Here is a 22,150-nt window from a genome sequence, read left to right on the forward strand (position 1 = left end):
CAAAATGGAGAAAAGCGAAGAAGAAAAAAGCTGCCTGGAGCTGCCGAGGACAGAAAGGACAGGGGCGGGGTTATCCCCCTCAGGCCTGGGTAGGCTGTCTTTTCTTTTTATCCAATCAATTCTGTCCTGCCTTGGAGCTCCTGAAAGAGATAACCCATAGAGATGTCCCTGGCCTCCAGCAACCGAGAAACAATATTTTCAGTGGCACACCCACAATTTCTAACCTTATATTTGCTGCCAAATGTATAAAGCAGGAGTAGGGCCATTTGCAGAGGTGAAACCATAAGAAAGATGGTTTCTGTCTGCACCCCCTTCTCCCTGATCGATTCCCCCCCCACTAATAATTTTGTTCTTCAAAGATTCTCTGATTATAGACAAATACATCTAACCCATAAACTAGAATAACCATACCCTTATGCAGACATACACTCACCAAAAGTAACTCCCTGAGAGATTTTACATCATATTTTAAATATTAATTTAAGTGTTATTAAGAGCCAGATTTAGTTAAATATGCCCCGAAACAAAACCCCATCGAAAACAAATTCTAATTATGTTGGGAAACTTTAGTTTTGCTTATTTTTAGTTTTAATTAAACTGAAGTTACACAGAAGTTTGCACAGAGTTACTTCAGAGTCTGTATGCAAAGTAAGCCTACAGAAAACTGTCAAGGCTAAATCAAGTGACCATGAGTGGTCATTTCTGAGATTCTGATCCATCTGGTAAATACAAACTAATCTCTGTGCTATGGATATACTCATGTTTCAAGACATTTTCCAGGATATGACAAGCCGTGATCTTGACATGTATTGTAGCATTTATAAAACCAGCTGCTATGCCAGAACACGGAAACTCTGAAGAGCCTCACTGCCTTACTGCTTTATTCAGAGATTTTTATAGGATGACCAAACAAATTGTATTTAGATACAAAGTGTAAATTGCATTACCTCATCATTGAGCCAGTTGAGGTTGTTCAAGGTTTGGATGTCTTTTCGAGTTATTGTTAATCGGAAAGCTTCACTGAGCACCTCATCCTGGTTCCCACTTCGTAGAACACTCTTTATTTCCCTGTCCATTTCCTAAAAGAAATAGAAGTGGTTTGGTGTACGTGTGGGGGGGTGGGGGGGTATTGCTGCTGAATAGCTTAATCCAAGATCAAAGTCAGAGTTGTGTGCTCGTAAACATGTCATTGCAAAAAAAGATAGCGTCAAAATGGGAACAAGTAGTGTGAGCCTGGAATCAAAATTCTAATCCCTTAATGCAGTGGAGGAGTTGGGCCACGGTAGAGGAGCATGGAACACCAGAGGGAGGAGAGTGTACAAACAAGTCTGCATAGTTGTTGGCAGTAATTACATGAATAGTTATGCTCAGAGTGTCCCAAAGTAATCTCCTGGGATCATGAGACACGAGCCGAAATGAGGTACATAGGAAGTATAGGCAAAATAGTGAGGTTTTTATGGTGGCCGAGGGAGGGGGGGGGGTGTTCCAAAGAATTAATATGATTTAAATTATGAGCTCTCATGGATCTGAGGGAAATACAGATTCATGGCCAAAATAGTTAAGTTTCTCCTCACAACAACCCTGTGAAGTAGGTTAGGCTGAGAGAGAAGTGACTGGCCCAGTCACTCAGCAAGTATCATAGCTGAATGGGGATTTTAACTCGGGTCTCCCCGGTCCTAGTCCAGCACTCTAAACACTAAACTGTTCCTGGACTGTACCACTTAAGCCAACAGGTGGTGACAGTAGCAAGGGGAATGTCTGATTGCTCCTTCTTGGGGGATAGACACAGCAAACAAGAGCTGGAAGGCTAAGCTAGAACTTTATCTCTGGTATCTAGATTGCTATGTACCAGGCAATCCCTCAACTGTAGTTTGAAGTGGCACATTCCAAGAACAATTTAACCGTTTGATCTGCTGTTTCTACGGATTAGCTTTGAAAGTCCATCAAGGCTTTTAGCATCAACATAAAAATTACCTCTGTAATATCGGGGAACTCGTCAGCATCAACTGTCTTGGCATTTTCTGGGATAATCGTGACAGGAATCTCCTTCTCAAGAGGTACTCGCAGATGCAAGTCTACTGAATCAGGTACAGAAAACTCCTGCTTCTGTAGTCTCTGAAAGACACACCCTTAAGATAGCAATGTCCCATTTTATAGCTTGGATTTATCACTTTTATTTAGCTGATGATAAAATGGTTCAGTCATCAAATCTGTTTAAAGTCTAAAGTATAACATAGGTTTTAAAATAGAATTCTGTGTTTGATTTCAAGAGGATTTGGATCAGAAAGATTTTACTTGATTTTAGTTCATTTTGAATTGTAACAACGATGAACTTCACAGGAGCCAAGTGGCAACAATAATAGATATTCATCTTTTTCTTATGGCCTTCAGTTGCACCAATCATTATTATGCGTAGAAAGCAAGTGTCTGGGGAAAAAATCAAGAAGCCTTCCCAGCTTGGATTTAGATCCAACATTCATCCAAACAAAGAAGCTAAATGTGTGCCTCTTACCTGGCTCTGCAGTTGCAATGCCAAAGCTTTCTGCTCCTCTATCTGCCGCCATCTCTCACGGGCTCGAGAATCGTACACACTTGTCCTGGAAAGTTGTTTGTATACAGCAGGATGAGCATTTACCATTGGTACTAGCAGAAGAATATATAGCACAAAAAGGAGAAACACAACGCCATTTCCAGATCCATCTTAAAGCCTTCTATTTGTCTAGGCTCCTGTTGGCCATCTGTGTGAGGAGCAACACACACCGGGCCACTGAGGAGCGAGTCTTGCGGCCTAGAGGCGGGAGATTCGCCACTGTCCCGGGAACGTGCAGCACGTGCAGAACTCTGAGGTGGCCGTCACCGACGCTGTATTTGGAAGCGGCATGGGTGGCTCTTTGGCGGCCGTTACCACTATTGACAATGCTGCTATCTCGGTTGTAAGGCCTCCAAATGGCCTCAACTTGCCCAGCCCAAAAACTTTCTGTCATGCTCCCTTCGGTACCAGAATTCTTCTGTACCAGGCCTCGTGCTCCATACAACAAAGGGCAGACAGAGTGAGGAGGGGGAAAGGGCCGAGGAGATGAGGGTAAGAGGAAAAAGATCCCCGATAGTAGGTTTTCTTTTCCTTTTTTTAATATATGGAAAGTAGTAAGTGGTAAGAGTTTTGAAAGATAATCAGAAGAGAAAAACAGGATTGCTGCCTGGAGCTGGCGAGGACAGAAAGAACTGGGACAGGGTTATCCTCCTCAGCCTTGAATGGGCGTGTCTTCTTTTTCTAACAAATCAGATCTGTCCTGCCTCAGAGCTAGTGATTGGGGATAACCCACAGAGATGTCCCTGGCATCAGCAACTGAGAAAGGGGCTACCCCTTCACAGTGTAGGAAAGGTCCAGAAAGCACCACCTAGACTTAATGGTGGGCTTGATCCTCAGTCTCTGAAAGCAGCTACAGCAAGGCATCATTTACTGAGTTTTTTGGGTTTTTTTAAGGTGGTATGCATGCAACTCTCTTGTCTTACCATGAATGTGAGCAAAAAAGGTCTTCAAGTAACATCACCTGAAAGCTGGACTTTGCATCCCAGACTATCCTAGAGATTTCCCTCAGCTATATCTGGCAGTGATCAAGAATTTGTGTCTGTGGAACATCACACAATGAATCCTAGTTCTGGCCACTCCTCATGACAAGCTACGCTGAAGATCTTTTTACAAAATTGAAAGCTTGGTGTTTCTCTTACTTGCAGCAAAACATTAAAAAATAGATAATCCAAACACCTACCCAACTAAAGCAAGGAATCAAAAGGTATAAGGAAAACAGAAGTGTCACAAGATTATTTTAGTTTTTCAAATGGGCCACAGCTGAGGAAGTAGCTTGCTTAAAAACCAAGAGAAAACATATCTAATCATATATTGATTGTATGAACAGAACAGAAGAAAAATAAAAACTTACAGTTCTTTGATCCACAACTCAGCCTCAAAGAAAGGGATGCTGAAAGAAGAAGTAGTACAGGTTGAGTATCCATTATCCAGAATGCTCCAGAATCCGGACACCATGCCATAACACACACACACACACACACACACACACACACACACACACACACACACACACACACACACACCTACCTACACCTCAGCTCACTCGCAGATTCCCAATTTTGCTTTTTAACATGCAGTTAAAACCTATTTAGGCAAGCAGGGGTTGCGGGTATGCCGGTCTCTCTGTTGTTGGTGGCCAGCGAGAGGTAGCTGGGGAAAGCTGAAGTGGAGGCACTGCTGAGCATGCTTCCCCGCCTTCTCCAAAATAGGCCTGAGGCCTTTGCTGCTCCTGGACGCTGCCGAACAGCTGATTGGTGGCATCCACATGCTCTGGAGGCCTCCCTCCAGCCAGGGAAAAAAGGGCACCGGCGAACAAGGGCTCTGCAGCAGTGTTGCAGGTGGCCCAGAGTGGGCCCGCAGGGTGAGCAGCCGAGACCCCCTCAGCACTGGTATGTGAAGCACTTGGGGGGGGGGGCTCTTGCCATGCAAATAAAAGGGCCGTAATGGAGGCAGGTAGGAGCAAAGAAGCAGGGCGGAGTAGAGAGACTTAGAGAAAATTATGCAAATATTCAAAAATCCAAAGTCTGAAATCCAGAACACTTCTGGTCCCAAGCAGTCCATATAAGGGATATTCAACCTGAATTACTGTTTCTTCTATAATGGAAATAGGTATTAATTTTAGCTGAAATCCAACTGAAGAGCAGTGTTATCAGATGGAAAATGAACAAAAAATAGTAATTCAGTCCAGATGCACCTACTGAAACCAAATCAAGAGAGATTTCAGGTTACAATGACCCTGAGTGATTGGGGAACCCACTGGGGTCAGAGGATAAACAAGGACTGGCTGCATGAACATATTAAACAAGGGGCTGGGGGCTGGCAAAGATGCAGTGCTGGGAATGCCTCACCAGGTGGCACTGGAAACCATGCTGCTGCAAGAAGTCTGAAGAACTAGTGAGTGCTAGAGAGCAACACGTTCCAGGCAGATGGCCAAGGAGATCGGTCACAGACATATGTAGCCCTGACTCCCAATTCTCTATCTCCCTATATCCAATAGCCTGAAAATGTAGCAAGAGCACCTGTGGATGTAAAGCTGCAGCTTGAAAAGCTAAGCCAAGCCATGAGAGCAAGAGAACACTGCTGTTGCAACTGAGGAAAAATTGTCAAGGAGCTTCACCCAGCTGGGACCTACCATCCCTGCCCAAAGAGTATGGAAGCCCAGCTATGGTGGGATCAGGAGCTTCACTGATCCCCTCCTAGAAACTGGCATCTGGCCAAAATGTCTAACCTGTCCAATATAGGGTCAAAACTTGACTATCAAAAGAAATTTAGGTAAGAGATGCACACAGAACAGTTTGTGTGTCCACTTTGCATAACAGAGCTCTTAATCCTAGCCCTCCTCACAAGTCAGGAAACACACTCACCTTGGAGCTGGAGATTTGTAGTCTTGGCCATTGAGCATGATGACAGAGTCGGATCCTAAATTGGCCACAAAACAGATCAATGTTTATTCTTACTCTTTAAATAAGCTTATTTTAAAATAAACCAGAAATATTTCTTGGTCTCCATTACTTCCAATACGTGTAACTCCATTTTACAAGAGTCATTGCTATTTCACGTAGAGAGCATTGGACTGAGGTTCAAAATTTGTTGAATTGTTAGGACATATTTTTCAGGGGGCACCGATGCAAGTTACCCCTCCCTCTTTGTGCAAGCAGAACATGCTCCCATTAGCTCAATGTCAGGATGTGAACCAGAGATCTTAATAATTTTTATTATTGCTTTTACCTTTAGGCTGCACATCTGATGATGGTAGATTATTTTGCTGAACTGGTGTACTGGTGTCCTTGGGCTCAAAGGTAACGCGTGAGGGATAACTATGCATAGGGTGTGGCAGTGGTTTATAAGAAGGCTGTCCCTGAGTCCTGAGAACATCGGTTGACCGATTAACTGGAGTGATGCCATAAACTTCAGATGGTATCCTACTTTTATTTTCAGTTTCTTTCACAAGGTTTTTAGTGAAACCTGCATATCTGGGCCTGAACACAAAATTAAAAGTTCAGAGCTTTCAAAAACAAACTGAGAACACAAGGCTGATGACCAGTCAGTAAAGATACTTCAGAGACTCACAGGTGGAGAGGCAACAGTGAAGATGACTTGGAGGTCGAGAATTTTTTCCCTGTAACCATTTGAAGCAGCTGCCTGTAGATTTCTTTCTCTTCCTCTCGAACTGTCTGCAGAGAAAATAGCCACATTCTTTACAAGCCATAAAAATATTCTGCACTACGACTAGGAATCTTCAAATTCTGTTATGGTAGTTACAAGCACTGAAGAGACAGATTTAGGTTCTGTAACAATTATAATCCACTTGAGGGGCAAAGCCCAGTTTTATTCACAAATCTCTGGACCTTGGAGGAAACTAATAGTAAAGTAGATGTGTGTCAAGAAAGTAAATTTTCCCCATTGGCCCCAGCACTTGCAAATCTTATGTTGAAGATATGGTGCCATTTGCTCACTTGCCTAAAACACACCTAGCTAGTTGTTCTAAAGGTAATTCTCTACTCCTAATCCAGAGTATTGCAGAGGAAAATAGCAATCAGCTAAAATGCTGACTGGTTGTTTCAAGTCAATGTGTGAACTTGAGCTTTGCTCCCTCTGCAGTTCTCAACATTTCTTTGGTTCATTCCCTCTTCCAAACCTCCTTTCCTAGGACCCTATTCACAATACTTTTCTTGGCAACTGCCTTCTAAGGCCCTGTTTTTTCCATCCTCCTTTGCCTAATACCTTGCTCACCCTCCAAGATCAGAGGAACTCATCCAATAGCAGCCAAAAACTCCTTGTACCACCCTCCTGAGACGTTATAGCAGCCAAGTCAATCACTGTGCCACTTTTATTTCCACTTCATGGGCTACATTATATAGATGGTGGTTAGATCTGTACAGATGGTTAATGTGCAGAGGTCTTCCCTACCACCAAAACAAACAACAGGGCACTCTTCCTACATAGGTTTCTCAAGTACCCTACACTTTTCCCCTTCACTTACCTCTTCTGCCGTACTGATGAATCTCCTCTGGGATTTTTTGGGGCTTAGTAAATTCCGACGACATGAAGCACTCCATGACAGACTGTTAACAGGCTTAATTGGAAAGGATTTTTCATAGGCAGAAATGTGGCAATGGTGGTTTGATTTCCCTACAAAGGAATTTGGTGTTCCGCTGCAGAAGAAGTACAAAACATTAATCAACTTAGAAAATATTATAAAGATATTCAGATTATATTTCTAGATACTGCGCGAACCCAAGCAGGATACCAGAACAGCCCACTTCCTCATACTTTGATGCCAGGTAAGCCTTCCATCTCCAGTGAGGAGAGCACAGCCTGGAGCCAGTTTTTCCTCCTACTTGTGCTCTAAAGGCAGGGCTATTAATGTTCACCTTTACCCTATCTGTGGGAGGAGATTCCCTAGGTCTGAAACTAACTGTGGCCGATGAAAAACAGCATATCTCACAAATGAAACAAACAAACAAACAAAGATAAGCAATGAAACTCAGGATGGTGTAGGCTGCCTGCTCTTTGAGAGTATCAGCATATAGGCCCTGTTCTGACCCCATGTGGAAAAGCCCAGGGTTTTTCCAAATTTTGTAGTGTAAGGCTTTACTCCTCTTAATCAGCACCATTGCAGAAAGATCTTTCTTATATTCTGCTTGTGAAATTCTAGTGAAAAGCCAATAGTCTGTATAGGTCCCAGAAAGCAGTTGAGGTTTGTCAGGATTTCCCGTTCAGCCTCTAGGTAGACATGTGTAGTTATTCTGGGTCAGGATAGTAGCCTTTGCCCTCTGACAGGGGATCCAATAGCACTAGCAGGAGCCAATGTGGAGCTAATTCCATCAGGCTGAAGAACCAGACTCACAGGGTTGGGGTGGGGATCAGTATGACTGCTGCTTGCACTTTCCACAAGGCTCTGACCAGTACAGGTGTAACTGTCAAAGCGGTGTGTGGAGGGAAGATACAAAATCCATCCTCTAGCTCTGAGGAGTTCTGGATAGGCTGCCAGCATCCACTTTTTATATGAGCAGATGATTCACCCTTCCAAGGGAATATTCTAGGAGAGTAAAATGGAAAACCCCTCCCTTCAAGCAAGGCTCTATAACAAGGATTTATTAATAACTGGATGATAAGGAAAACAGAGCATCAATAATCACTACTTCTGTTCAAATAAATCCCTTCCCCAGGAATTACAAGAACCATACAGTCAGATCCAAGCACGTAAACAAAAATAAATTCCCTGATGTGTAGCTAAACTGCCCCCTATTTTTCCTACTTACTTCCAGGTAAAGAACTTCCAGTTGGTTCCCAGCCCAAGGCTATTAGGCTCCCCTTTTCCTACATTAGCTGCTGATCAGACCTTACTAACAGACCTCCAGGGAAGAACACTAACACATCCCTCCCTTTCTCCTCTATAAAACCCTGCCCGCCCGCCCCCCCGGATTAGGAATGTGCAAACCGGTTTGAATTCGAACCAGGGTGGTTCGAAGGTTTGAATTCGAACCAAACCAGCCATCAGGTTCGAGCTGCAGGTTCGAATTTGAACCGAACCAGGGGGTGGTTCGATTCGAACTGGTTAGAACCGGTTCAGACATCCAAAAATTGGTAGGATGGTAGCTGGCACCCAGGGGTACCTGCCACCCAAAGCAATCGGACACTCATACGGATTTTTACAAATTTTTGGAAATTATTTTTAATTTTTTCTCATAGGGTATAATAGGACTCGAACCAGCCCATTATTCCCTATTGTGGAGCACCCATAGGTGCCAACAACCATGCAAACCCCGAAGCAATTGGACACCCCATGAATATTTGAAATATTTTTAATTATTTTTCTCATAGGGTATAATGGGACTCTAACCAGCCCATATCCCCTATTGTGGAGCACCTAGGGGCACAAAAGTGGGGTGGGTGGTAGACAACCAGGGGTGCCTACTATCCACAAAGTTCCAAGGCAATCAGACACTCCTCTGATTATTGGTGAATTTTAAAATTATTTTGGAATTCCTCATAGAGAATAATGAGGATTGCAGCAAATGTATAGCTTCACGTCAGGGAGAAAGGGGTGTCCTAGAGTGGAGTGTGGTGGGTGGTAGTTCCCAAGGTGGGCAAGGAAGCTATCAGAATTATTTGAAAGTAATTGGGCAAAAGGCTGATTTTTAAGTGATGTTTGAAGTTTATGCATCTTTAGGGTTTTTCTCCATAAAGAAGCATGGAGGTGTCAGCAAATGTATAGCTTTACGTCAGGGGGAAAGGGGTGTCCAAGAGCAGAGTGTGGTGGGTGGTAGTGCCCAAGGGGGGCCAGGAAGCTATCAGAATTATTTGAAAGGAATTGGGCAAAGGGCTGATTTTTAAGTGATTTTTGAAGTTTACGTGTCTTTAAGGTTAGCAGATGAGAGTGGATTCATGGTATGTCATTGAAAATCTTATATGCTACCAAAGAATCTACACTCAGAACACTTCAGAAACAACAAAACCCAGTACCCCATGGGTTAGCAACCCCCTCCTGGTTCTAACCTGGTTCGAATTCGAACTGAACTGGGCAAACCGGTTTTCTGCACATCCCTACTCTGGATTGGGCCACAGGGATTTGATTCTCCCGGGCTTTCTTCCTTATTTGGAGAGGCTCACCTTTCAAGCAGTTACTCTAATAGAGGCCTAGTCCCCCCTCAAGCCTATTACTACTAAGGATGTGCACAAAACTGGTTTGCCCATTTCGGTTCGAATTCAAACCGGGTTCAAACCAGGAGGTGGTGGTTCGGTTTTGGTTTTGCTCAAACCCCCCAGTTTGGTTTCAATTTGAACCGGTTTGAACCTCCCAAAGTGGGTGGGGTGGTATTTGGCACCCATGGGTGCCTACCACCCAACCCCACAAAACAATTGGACACTCATGTGATTTTTTTTATGAATTTTTGAAACTTTCTTTAATTTTTTTCCTCATAGGGTATAATGGGATTCAAACCATCCCATTATTTCCTACTGTGGAACACCCATGGGTGCTAACTACCACCCAAACCCCAAAGCAATTAGACACTTCTATGATTTTTAATTAGTTTTTGTAATATTTTTAATTACTGTATTTTTCTCATAGGGTATAATGGGACTCGAACCAGCCCATTATCTCCTATGTGGAGCACCTAGGGGCACAAAAGTCAGGTGGGTGGTAGGCATCCAGGGCAAACCCCAAGGCAATCGGACACTCCTCCGATTATTGGTGAATTGTTAAAGTATTTTTGAATTCCCCATAGGGTTCAGAAAATGTATCGCTTCACGTCGGGGTTCTTCCTTAGAAGACAAGTCTCTGAGAAGCAGGATTCATTTAGACGAAGGGGGCTGGGGGAGTAGATTCAAAGCACAGGTGAATAAGGGAAACTAAACCTTCCCCCAACAGATTCTCCCCAAACCTGCTTCTTTAAAAGCTGTTTTTCCTGCCAGTGGTAGTCACTTTTAGTCAGTTCCACTAGGAGAAAAATTTTCAAAAAAACAGCTTGAGAAGGATTCAGCTATCCTCATGCTCTACTACAGGTCTCCTGCCTTACTTTGTGGCAATCCAGTGATGACCATATCCTGACTCACAAGTCTCACTTGGCCTATTCCACTCATGAAAGGTAAATGCACCCAGTTTTGGGAAATTCCTTGTCCCCCCCATTCCCAAGGCCAGACTGCCTCAAGAACAGCTTTTGCAGGGGTTGCTGTGGGAAGGAGGGATGGGGAAGATCACCTGCATTCATGCTTTTGCACAGAATTGTTAGGATACAGCACAAAATAAAATAAAATGGAAACTGATAAAAATCTATACACACAAAACACTCCTCTGCCCATGAAACTTTACCTACCTCGAGCTTTTGCGAGTTTCAAAATATGCACTCCGACTTGCTCTAGGCTTCTGCAAAGCAGGACCCAGAGTAGGAACACAGCTCCTCCACTGTCCATTGGCAGTTGTTTCAAATGTTCTTAGCATGCTTGCTGCTTGATAGCTCTCCGGGGATGGAACTTCTGCCAAGAAAGAAGTACTGAACAGTAAGTGAGAAGGCAATAGCCTCACACCCCAGTTATCAATTACAAAACCATTTCATTGCCTCCAAGCATCACTGGCCTCAAGAGGATTCATTCATTCACACACACACACTTGCTTGAGTAGCTGGAAGAGGATTACAGAGGTTTCAAATGAGAAACCCAAAAATGATTGCAGTGGCAAATTGGCAACCAGTGTGCCGTACTTTTAAGCAAATTGGGATGCCAAGCTTTCAAGGAGTACCTGCATGACTGCTTTAGAAGTGATCCCTACTAATACAACCACTTTTGAAAGAAAAACATCTCACACATTAACAAATGGATGGACACCTGAAATCCATGTGCCAATTCTGGCAATTTTAAGTGGTCTCCAAACTTTAAGCAAGGTATAACAAGATGTTCCCACAGTTCTGCTAGTAATAGATGTTTTATACTAAAATGCTACATACGTTGCATCCCTTTGGATTTTGTAAGTGTATGCATTTGTAAATACGGCTATGTCTGAGTGCATGTATTTAAAGTATTTCCTGCTTTTCTGACTACGCCCAAGGCACAAAATAATAAAAGCAAACAAACCATTAATGTACAATACTAATTATCCATATATATCACAAAGATCAATGGCCAAGCGAAACAAGAAAACGGCAGAGTGATAAACAGGAGAAGTCATTAGGATGCAGTTATTGGAATTTATCATATTTTTATACTGCCTAATATGTACATTCTAGGCAGTGTACAAAATTTTAAATATTTAAAAGTCACAGATTAAAATACATGACACAAAACAATATAATAAAATAGTTATTAAAACAAGTTTTTAAAATTATTAAAATTATAAGCGGCCTTAAATAAGCGAGGATTTAGGCATGCATAAAACATCAAATTGAGGGATCAAGGTAGAAGTCCCAAGGCAAGGAGTTCCACAACCTGTGTGCTGTCAAAGAGCATGATCACCAACCATCCTCCCAGAAGAGGCAGAACATGCAGGAGGGTCTCCCCAGATTATCACAAGGAGTGAACAGATTCATATATGGGAGAGGCAGTCTTACAGGTACATTGGACCCAAGCCATTTAGGGCTGTAAAGGTCATAACCAGCCCCTTGCATTGAAACCAGAAATGAGTCTGTGGCCTGTGCAGCTGAAACAATGCTGGTGTTATGTAGCCCAATGGAGCAGCTAAAACTGAAGTACTTTCTGTTTGATGGCATCAATGTCGTGCTGGAGACCGAAATCAGTCTGCACTTTAGAAAACCCTTCTGACACTAGTCCAGAGAACCGAGTACGTTCTGAAAATACAGAGGTTGGCTACCTCTGCTTTATATTAACATTCTTATTGCAAGTCATTTTTACTTATAAAACTAAGCCAAACAGCAATAATTTTCCCAAAAAGGATAAACACCACCGGAGACCACAAAATGCCAATAGGAATAACACATCCAGTTTGCTCTGGTGAGAGTGAGTTTTTCTATTAGAACAGCAGACTCAAGAATAAGGACCAAACTATATAAGTTATGTTAAACATGGCAATGCCCTGACATGCTTAACTTTTCTTTACAAAATAGTGGCAGAGGGATATGGATTGGGACTACAGTAAGGAGAAAGGGTTAAATGCCTCGCTCCCTGCACTGAAGTCTAGATCCCCACTACCACTACTGTTATTTAGTAAAGAAAAGCTAAGCTCATCAAGGTCAGAGACATGTTTAGAAAACATGCAGTTTGGCCCTGAAGGAATTAAACCTGGAATATGTATTTGACAAAATATGTTCACTATGGTGCTATACTCTGTACATATTTTAAGGTTCTTAAGTAGCCCTCAACCGGAGCCAATATAGCCTGCCTTACCTGAACAGTAATTAAGACTACAGGAGGCATTTCCAGTTGAACAAGTGAAAGGTCTCTCCAAACTGCTAAACTTGTTTGGTACAAACTGAACAAAGAGACAGAAAAATTAGGGGGGGAATATAAATATAAGAATCATTCAAAAAAACAACTGCTCTGGGGTGTAACAGATAAACCATGCAACTTTGCTTAAATAAGAAGCATTATTTACAACAGTGCAAGTAAGAGTTACAATATTATTTGTTTGGAGAATGTACATCCTATCTTTCAACCAAGTGGTTATCCAGGCATCTTACAATGACTGCAGCAATGATAATCTGCTGGTTCGATGGCGGGTGGTGGTGTGTGTCTAACCTTCTGAGCAGGGGAGGGTGTACTTACCCCTCCCACCGCTTCCCCCCTCCCCGCCAGCATCTGTTTTAATCCAAGCCCATTGGGGTGGCAGCATACCTCCCTGCTGCCCAGATATGATTGGAAGTCACCAATGCACCGGCACTCATGCTGGCGCATCGGGAGACTTCCGGTCATATCCAGACAATGGGGGCAACAGGGTGGCAGGGAGGTACATGCCATGATGTTTTTTCAGGGAGGCTGGGAGTACAGCAGTTAGCCCTCTGGTATACATATGCACAAGCCCTTTGGCACACACACACGTATATATATGACATCTAGAATTCTGCAAAACCAAAATATGCTGAGGACCATATATGTGATTTCAAAATCCAAAAGGATAGTTAACACATTTTAATAGGTGAAAACTATAATACTTTATGGAATTTAATTTGGACCTGGACAACTATGGAGTCAATGAGAGAATAAAGGGGCAGAAGACAAGTAAAAGATGGTGTTGAAAGGACTGGACATTTGAGAAAGGAATTGAAAGTGAATTAAAAAAGAACTATTGCTGCTTTTCCCAGTCAGCGAGATCACAAACTTCAAGCAGAGATGTACGTTTTCCAGGAAAAAAAATCCCATGCCAATTGTCCCTCATTTGCATTAAAAAATTCTCAATTTTAAATTAATGTACACCTTTTCCTGATGCCCTAAATAGTAGGGATGTGCATGAAATACTTTAGGCACATCCCAGGGGGCAGGGAGGGGTCCCCTGAAGAGGCAGGCAGGTCCCACCTGCTCCTCCTGAGATCCTCCACAGCCCCATTGCAGCACTGTACTCCATAAAGGTCCACCGCAACAGCAGCAGCCTGTGTTGCTCTCTCCTTTAAGGCGTCCGCTGCAACGGGATGCTACTCCCAGCATCCCTTGTGCAGCGTCAGCATGAAAATGGTGTTGGCGCCATTTGCATGTTGATGCCGCGTGAGGGATGCTGGGAGCAGCATCCTGCTGCCATGGCAGGTGCCTTAAAAGAGGCTGCTGCTGTCACAGTGGACCTTTATGGAGTACAGTGCCGCAATAGGACTGTGGAGGCTCACAGGAGGGGAAGGTAGGCCTGCCTCCTCTTAAGGGGACCCCTTGCCGAAACGTTTCGGCTGCAGGGAGCTGAATCATTTCAGTGCCTCTTCAAAGAGGCGTCAAAATGATCTGGGCACATCTCTACTAAATAGATTGTGATTCCATTTGGCATTTATACAGTAAAAAACACACCACCACCACATTAATTTCCCTACACTGTACTCAAATATTTTTCAAGCAGCCAAGTAGAAATTTTAGAGATGGGAAAGTATTGGAAAAAGATTCCATCCCCACATCTTGGGCTTCAAGATAGTAAGGGCAAGGACAGCTGGTCTCATTGCTAGAAAGCCACACATATTCTGTGACAGCAAAAAATCCTATAGGATGCACCAGTTTGTCACAGAGCTTCAGGAGCTTCAAATAGATTAGGCTACGATTGAAACAGCCACTCTCTATTTGAATTGCTGGAGTGACACCAATATTTTCCCCAAGTTCACCACATTTGATAAATCCTGAAATTTAACATTTTAACTTTTGAAGAGCAAGTACTGATCATTTCTCCTGATACTGACACATTAGAAAGTTAGGCACCTTTTTCTGAGCAAATCTTTGCATTCTCATTCTCACATACACACAAGCAACCAATTCTCCAAACCTTGTTGCCAGACACTGGAAGTTGATCCCCTGAGAGAGCATTTTGTTGTAGAGGAAAGGTCTTGAATACAGAAGTGTGATTAGCTAATACATAGTCTCCAGCATCCATCTTCATAAAATCAGCAGTTTCATCTAAAAGAAGAGAGCTCTTCAGTAATGACACCCAGGAGGAAAGGAAGTTTATACAATCTAAACCGAGTAACTCTCCAAGTTCCATGTACGTGATTAGGAATGTCGCAATGGCACAAATATACAGGTGAAACTCGGAAAATTAGAATATCGTGCAAAAGTCCATTAATTTCAGTAATGCAAATTAAAAGGTGAAACTGATATATGAGACAGACGCATTACATGCAAAGCGAGATAAGTCAAGCCTTAATTTGTTATAATTGTGATGATCATGGCGTACAGCTCATGAAAACCCCAAATCCACAATCTCAGAAAATTAGAATATTACATGGAACCAAGAAGACAAGGATTGAAGAATAGAACAATATCGGACCTCTGAAAAGTATAAGCATGCATATGTATTCAGTACTTGGTTTGGGCCCCTTTTGCAGCAATTACTGCCTCAATGCGGCGTGGCATGGATGCTATCAGCCTGTGGCACTGATGAGGTGTTATGGAAGACCAGGATGCTTCATTAGCGGCCTTCAGCAATTCTGCATTGTTTGGTCTCATGTCTCTCATCCTTCTCTTGGCAATGCCCCATAGATTCTCTATGGGGTCAGGTCAGGCGAGTTTGCTGGCCAATCAAGCACAGTACACTGTATACTTTTCAGAGGTCCGATATTGTTCTATTCTTCAATCCTTGTCTTCTTGGTTCCATGTAATATTCTAATTTTCTGAGTGTGGATTTGGGGTTTTCATGAGCTGTACGCCATGATCATCACAATTATAACAAATTAAGGTTTGACTTATCTCGCTTTGCATGTAATGCGTCTGTCTCATATATCAGTTTCACCTTTTAATTTGCATTACTGAAATTAATGGACTTTTGCACGATATTCTAATTTTTCGAGTTTCACCTGTACTCTTGTAGAAATTCCCTTCATTTCAGTAGGGCATGCAAGAGAAGCTCCTTGTAGACTATGCAGCGTTATTAAATTCATCATCATGCGCTCTTTCAACCAGCCCAAACGTTCTAATACCCAACAACTGCAAGTGTCCCTTGCTGGTACCTTAGCAACAGTATGGTAAAAATGGAGAGGAAGTAGTAGCAGCAGTGGTAGTAGTCTTTATTTTGGTCAGAGACCAGATACGAGATTTACACACAAGGAATAATAATACATTGCTCCATCAACAATATCTTATAGTTACTTGGTGGTGCCAAGCTAATTGTTAATACCAATAACTTACAAATTAAAAGTTGTAAAAAAGTTTAAAAGAGCCAAAAAGGTGGTACCTGATCTTACAAAAAAACGACACAGAATTTGACCACCTTGAGACTAATTATTGTATTCTGGTCTGAAAATAAATTAGTAAGATAGAATGCTTCAGTGCAGCTGGGAAGAGACAATAAAAGATGGGCAATAAAAAACTTCCATTTTGTCTTATAAAACTTGCAATGAAAAAATATATGTTCAATTGACCCAACTGAACTTAAATCACATGGGCATACTTTTCACTATATTGGATGTCCCAGTACTTTCCAAACAAAACAGCCAAAGGCAAGACATTGCACCTTGCCAAAGTAAAAGCTCTTCTATAACTAGGGGCTGTTAGACTAGAGATGGTTCACTGGTTCAGAATCACAATTTACTCTTTCCAGGTTCAAATAGCTAGATGCTGTTTTGATGTTCAATATCATTTATCCTGTACTTTGTCTCCTTGGCCCACTCATATCCTAAAAGTAATAAAATATTTTATTTTATGATTATGATAAACTATACATTAAGAGCTTTGCCTCCAGCTGGAAACACCAAGTCGATTGGAAAGCACCAAACAACATCAGTGGAGCGAAACAAGATGGATGTATTTTAGTTTTACCCAACATGTAAAGATAGCATACCATATTTTGGCCTTGACCTTCAGGAGACCAGCTTCAGGTCTTACTACCACATTGGGGACACATCTTGTGACTTGAAAAATTGCCCTAAGAAATTTGGACTGGATTGCCCAAAATGAGGCATAGCTGAACTCAAGGTGATTACCATATGTCAATTGTGAAAACCTTTGCCTCAAAAAGCTGAACAGCAGCTGGAATAAAATTGCTTCCAATGAAGATTGCCAAGTTACCATGAATCAGCCCGACTGTCACTTCAGTATGGTGAACAATAGTGACAAGCTTTCACTTTTCAAAGGAACAATTTACATAATTTAAAAAGGAAAACAAAAAGATAATAGAAAGTAGGCACATTCAGAGTATGAGAAGCAACATGAAACTACAGTAAATAGAGAATAAATCGCCGTCTTTCACTGACCACAACCTTCATCCTGGTTTTAGTGGCAGCAGAACTTATGCCACTGCAACCTACATCTGATCTACATTTGACAAGTGGAAAAAGAGGTGAAGAATCCTCTCCTACTTGCCAGGACATCCTTTCTCCACTTGCTCCTCTACTATTGTACATGACCAGTGTATGCTTGCTGTTGCCTTCACAGTAGCTGCAGACTAGAAAGGCTGCTTTTAGTGGCAGCAGAACTGGTTTTATCCTGGTTTTAGTGGCAGCAAAACTTGTGCCACTGCAACCTACATCTGGTCTACATTTGACAAGTGGAAAAAGAGGTGATGAATCCTCTCCTACTTGCCAGGACATTCTTTCTCCACTTGCTCCTCTACTGTTGTACATGTCCAGTGTATGCTTGCTGTTGCCTTCACAGTAGCTGCAGACTAGAAAGGCACATAAAATGTAGTACAAGCAAATCAAGAGGGGACCCTACCAGTGTTCTCTCCTACAAGGATTCCCAGATGTTGTTGACTATAACTCCCAGCATCCCCAGCTGCCTTGGCTTTTGCTTGGGGATTATGGGAGTTGTAGTTAACATCTGGGAATCTCTTTTAGAGGGAATACTGGGCCCTACCACTTCCTTGCTCCCCCCAGAAGTGATGTGGCACACTTGGCCTAGAGAAGACGTGGCAGTTCTCTACCCAGGCAGTTAACACAAAGGCAGGAAAATCAGCAGTTGCAGGACTGAGGGCAAGTCCCAAAGCGGGAGCATTAGTTGCATGGGACCCTAATGCTTAAACCTATACACAGCTGGGTCACCAGAAGAGCTCTTAGGAGTGGTTTGTTGGGTCTCAACATATCAATGTACATGAAGATAGAACATTTTACTGACAAGTTCTATTTTATGCAGTTTTTATAATGACAAGAGACTGTAAAACAAAGTGGGTTGGTGCACCAGACACTCACCCATTTCTACACTGCTCACATAACTGACTCAGGTGACATAAGCTTCAGGTACCTGAGAAGAAAGCAAGATATATAACAAATGTATTGCAAAAAATGGTTCAAAACCAACCCCCATGTGATTTTTGCCTATATAAACACCTCATTTCCTAAGTCAGAAGGGCAGGAGAAAAGTTTCAGTGGCTTGAGGGCGAGGCAATGGTATTTCCTGAAAAACTGAGGACATACATTATTACTGAGCAGCATATGAAAAAGAAGACATCGACTTTCACAATTAAGAGTGAAAGAGTGTTCTTTAAAACAATTATTGCTGTCTTTCAAATGGCAGAATTAAAAAACAAAAGTTATGATTCTTTCAGACACTAATTCTAATTAAACAAGGATGCAGTGATAATTAAATTACATTATACATGTTCCTAGATTACTGATTTTTGTGTGCAGCCCATCATGCAGCTATAGTTCCATACTATACCTGAATATCAATATTAGACATATCAACCATTAGACCTATAGCTTACCCTATCCCAGGGAATCATGGTAGATTATATCAATGACAAACTGCTTAGGCAAGACAAAACAAACATTGCGTAATACAGAAAGAAGAACAGAAAGAAACTGAGAAGCCTCATGACTCATATTTCCTTTCCTTAAGTCTATTACTTTCTCACATTCAGCTCACCACCCTAGCCTGCACATCCTTACCCTCAGATTACTAAAGATCAGGAGAAAGAGATAGCTAGGATTAATCTCTAACACTTTAATAGTTAATAAAGTTAAGCACTGAGAGAAACTAATAGACATTGATATTTTTTCCAAAAATGCCTCCCCTGCCCTCATAAAAAAGAATATTGTCATAAAAATGACAAAGAATCCCAGCTCACATGTATAGGTCTAAATTACTGAACTCCACTTTGTGGGAGAAAGCAGTAATACTGTTTTTAAAAGGATCAATCAGTTAATCCTTTGACTAGAAGGATATCAGTCTAACTGATAAGGCCACACATGTATAGTACCTCTGAAATACAACTTGTTTATACTCAATCACAGAAAGAGCAAGGGAAATTAATATCTATACCACACTCGCCTCCTCTTCACATGTCCTCTGATGTAAATAAAAGTCAGCAAAACTAGTTTTTCAGGATGTCACAACTCATGTAATAGTTCATTATGATTATTGTTCTGCATTGTAATGCATAGTAACTACTTAACTGGATCAAAGACTAGGACAACACATTGTTAGTTGTTGACTAGGATTACACATACTTTGTTGGGTGTGCTGGCCCCTGCCAACTGAGCAAAGAGGCACCTTTTAAAAGTGGTGATTCTCTTTATCAGAGGGAGAGCAACTGGCCCTATCCATCGCCAGCACAGCATCCTTCCAGTGGCTGTTGCTGGTGTCTGTCTTATGTTTCCTTTTAAAGATTGTGAGCCCTTTGGGGACAGGGAACAATTCTATTTATTTATTTATTTATTTATTTATTTATTTATTTATTTTCTATGTAAACCGCTATGGGAACTTTTGTTGAAAAGCATATATAAATATTCATTGTGGTCTTCCCTCCCAACCTCCAATATTCCTACTCTAGTCTACACACACAAGACACTTGCTGGACCAGTTTTAAGCAGCATGAGCCATTTTATTAGCTTCTGCACTTATTCAGGATAAAGTTCTTACAAAGCTACGCCATTTATATATGCTGCCATGTTCACAGCTACCTTCTCCCACTAGGCCCACGAAGCAGTTTGTCAGTAGGGGAGAGGGGACTTGACAGAGAAATCTGGAGTGGGGTCTGCAATTATAAAACAGATTCAAGATAAACATCAAAGAATGAGATGATAAACCTATGGGGCAGTTTTCTGGTGTGGTAACTGTTGTGAATATGGTTGATTATATCAAATGGGTGAGCAGGCCTCCTCACCTGAGAAATTAAGCAGGGAAAGCTTTTCCCAACACCTAGCTACAGTGATAGGGAAAGTTCCCCCTGATTGCTCATTTTGCAATTTTTAGGGGCACAGATGCCCTGCCAGAAATAGAATTGGCAGAAGCTTGATGCTTGAGCACATCACTGACAGATATTGGATGCTATCTTGTTGGAGTCTCTTTCGAATGTGGGAAGAGCCAGCTGGTGATGAGCTACAAGCCTCATTACCTAATAGTGTTAGAGCATCACACCAATAGTCACTGTTCCCACCCCACAAAAAGTTAAGAAAGCATCCTGTTGCAACTTTCAAATTTGAGCTACTTGAACCCCCTTTAGAATGATGTTAGATGCAACAGGTGACAGAGCTCCATTAGCAGCTATGTAGGAGAAACTTTGGCAGATAGCTCTTGTTATGGCACAATACAGGTGTGGAAAAACTGCATCTGCCAAAATGTTAATCGTCATGTCCTGCTTTTTATCAGGGTACCCTAATTTACCAGAAGGGGGGGCACACTGATGAGAACAGCAGGGTAGAGTAAGGTGGCACACCCTTATCCCCAAAAGAGTGAGCAAAGAGACTGGTAGTCAGGAAAGCCAGGAAAATACACTAGTTGCAGGTGGTGACCAGAAACAAGTGTTTACAGTAGGAGGATGACAATAACAACTTTTACATGGTATCTTTGGAGTGTTTCAAAGGGCTCACACTTATTTCCTCAGTAATCCTAACAAGCCTATAAAGGTAGGTCAGTATTATGGTTATTCCCTATTTGGAGACTGGCGGGCGGGGGGAGGAGACCAAGAAAACAATTCCTTCCTAAAAAGCCTGAGAAAGTACTTCCAAGGCTGCAATTCTATACACGCTTCTTGGGGGTGGGCATGAGGTATGTGGTAGGAGCGAGGCCGATTAAGTACTCTCAAGTAAACAACATCAGGAAAACCCAGTTCTGGAAGTCCAGGACAAACCCTGAGACCGGGCAACGCCAGCTCAGAGCAGAGATGAGTTTTGGACCGAGGATTTTTCCCGCCCGCAGTCCAGTAGGTCACTCTCAGCCACTGAGCTGCAAGCGAGGCCTTAAGGCGGAGCGCCGAAAGAGAGGGAGAGGGAGAGAGACGACGGCTGCCTGCTTAAAGGACACGGCGGGCTCAGTCGGGCCTCAGGAGCTCGTAGCCAGGGGAGGCCGGCTCTCCTAGTTGATGTACGAAGACGCCACACTTACCGGAAACGAAGACGACGGCCGAAGCAGAAGAAACCGAAGCGGGGAAAGGAGAAGCGCGACTCTGACGCACCCAGCTGAGGCGTCTTTCTTCCTTTCTTTATTTCTTTCAGACCGGATTCGAAGAGGCGGGAACGTCAAAGCAACCGGAAACGGAAGCGCCTTGCGGGTTCTCTCGCCTCTACTTCCGGGAAGGAAGCAGCCGGGGGCGAGTGGGAGAGAACGCGGGGGGCGGGGCAGAATCCGCGGAGGGAATTGGAAGGACGAAGGACCACGCATGCGCCGCCAGGAGAAATCCTTCTCGGCGGCGGTGCCTCTGTGTGTTCGGCGCAGTCGCATGCTTTTTATTATGCATGCCACGATCCTATATAATACTCACACGGGATTTCTTAAGCGACCAGTTTGCCTGCTAGTGGTCTCCCCAGCCTAGCTGAGAAGAAGCTGCTCCAGCTCTGGCTTGCTAAATCAGTCCAAAGGTCCATCTAGTCCATTGTTGTGTCTCCTGGGTGGCGGAGGCTCGGAAGCCGCAGGGTATGAATGAAGGCAGTAGCCCTCCGCTCTTGTATGTCGTCCCCACCCCCAGCATGCTCTGTCTTCTGTATCCTGCCTCTGAACATAGGAAGCTGCCATATATTGAGTCAGACCATTGGTCCATCTCGTTCAGTCTTG

The 22,150-nt window shown here is 42.8% G+C and overlaps 1 protein-coding gene across 5 annotated transcripts in view; it reads right to left on the reverse strand.

Moving 5' to 3' along the window:
• The window catches only part of SENP1 (SUMO specific peptidase 1), a 40,548-nt gene extending 18,888 nt beyond the window's left edge, over positions 1-21,660 (reverse strand). Inside the window, exons 1-14 of one of the 5 annotated variants that reach the window (XM_053291258.1) lie at positions 21,485-21,658; positions 18,487-18,561; positions 18,349-18,400; positions 14,994-15,124; positions 12,932-13,016; positions 10,912-11,071; positions 7,074-7,245; positions 6,161-6,264; positions 5,819-6,069; positions 5,455-5,509; positions 3,942-3,980; positions 2,513-2,597; positions 1,975-2,115; positions 948-1,079 (exon numbers count right to left, since the gene is read on the reverse strand). In XM_053291258.1, coding sequence (XP_053147233.1) covers positions 948-1,079; positions 1,975-2,115; positions 2,513-2,597; positions 3,942-3,980; positions 5,455-5,509; positions 5,819-6,069; positions 6,161-6,264; positions 7,074-7,245; positions 10,912-11,071; positions 12,932-13,016; positions 14,994-15,124; positions 18,349-18,352 — 1,359 coding nt within the window. In that variant the 5' untranslated portion in view covers positions 18,353-18,400; positions 18,487-18,561; positions 21,485-21,658. Of the gene's footprint in view, positions 1-947; positions 1,080-1,974; positions 2,116-2,512; positions 2,598-3,941; positions 3,981-5,454; positions 5,510-5,818; positions 6,070-6,160; positions 6,265-7,073; positions 7,246-10,911; positions 11,072-12,931; positions 13,017-14,993; positions 15,125-18,348; positions 18,401-18,486; positions 18,562-21,484 lie in introns of all 5 variants that reach the window. The other 4 variants (XR_008315287.1, XM_053291259.1, XM_053291257.1 and 1 more) reach the window with 4 other exon arrangements.
• Between the last annotated feature and the right edge of the window lie 490 nt (positions 21,661-22,150).

The sequence above is a fragment of the Hemicordylus capensis genome, chromosome 2, assembly GCF_027244095.1.
Source record: "Hemicordylus capensis ecotype Gifberg chromosome 2, rHemCap1.1.pri, whole genome shotgun sequence".
In the NCBI taxonomy this organism is placed as follows: Eukaryota; Metazoa; Chordata; class Lepidosauria; order Squamata; family Cordylidae; genus Hemicordylus; species Hemicordylus capensis.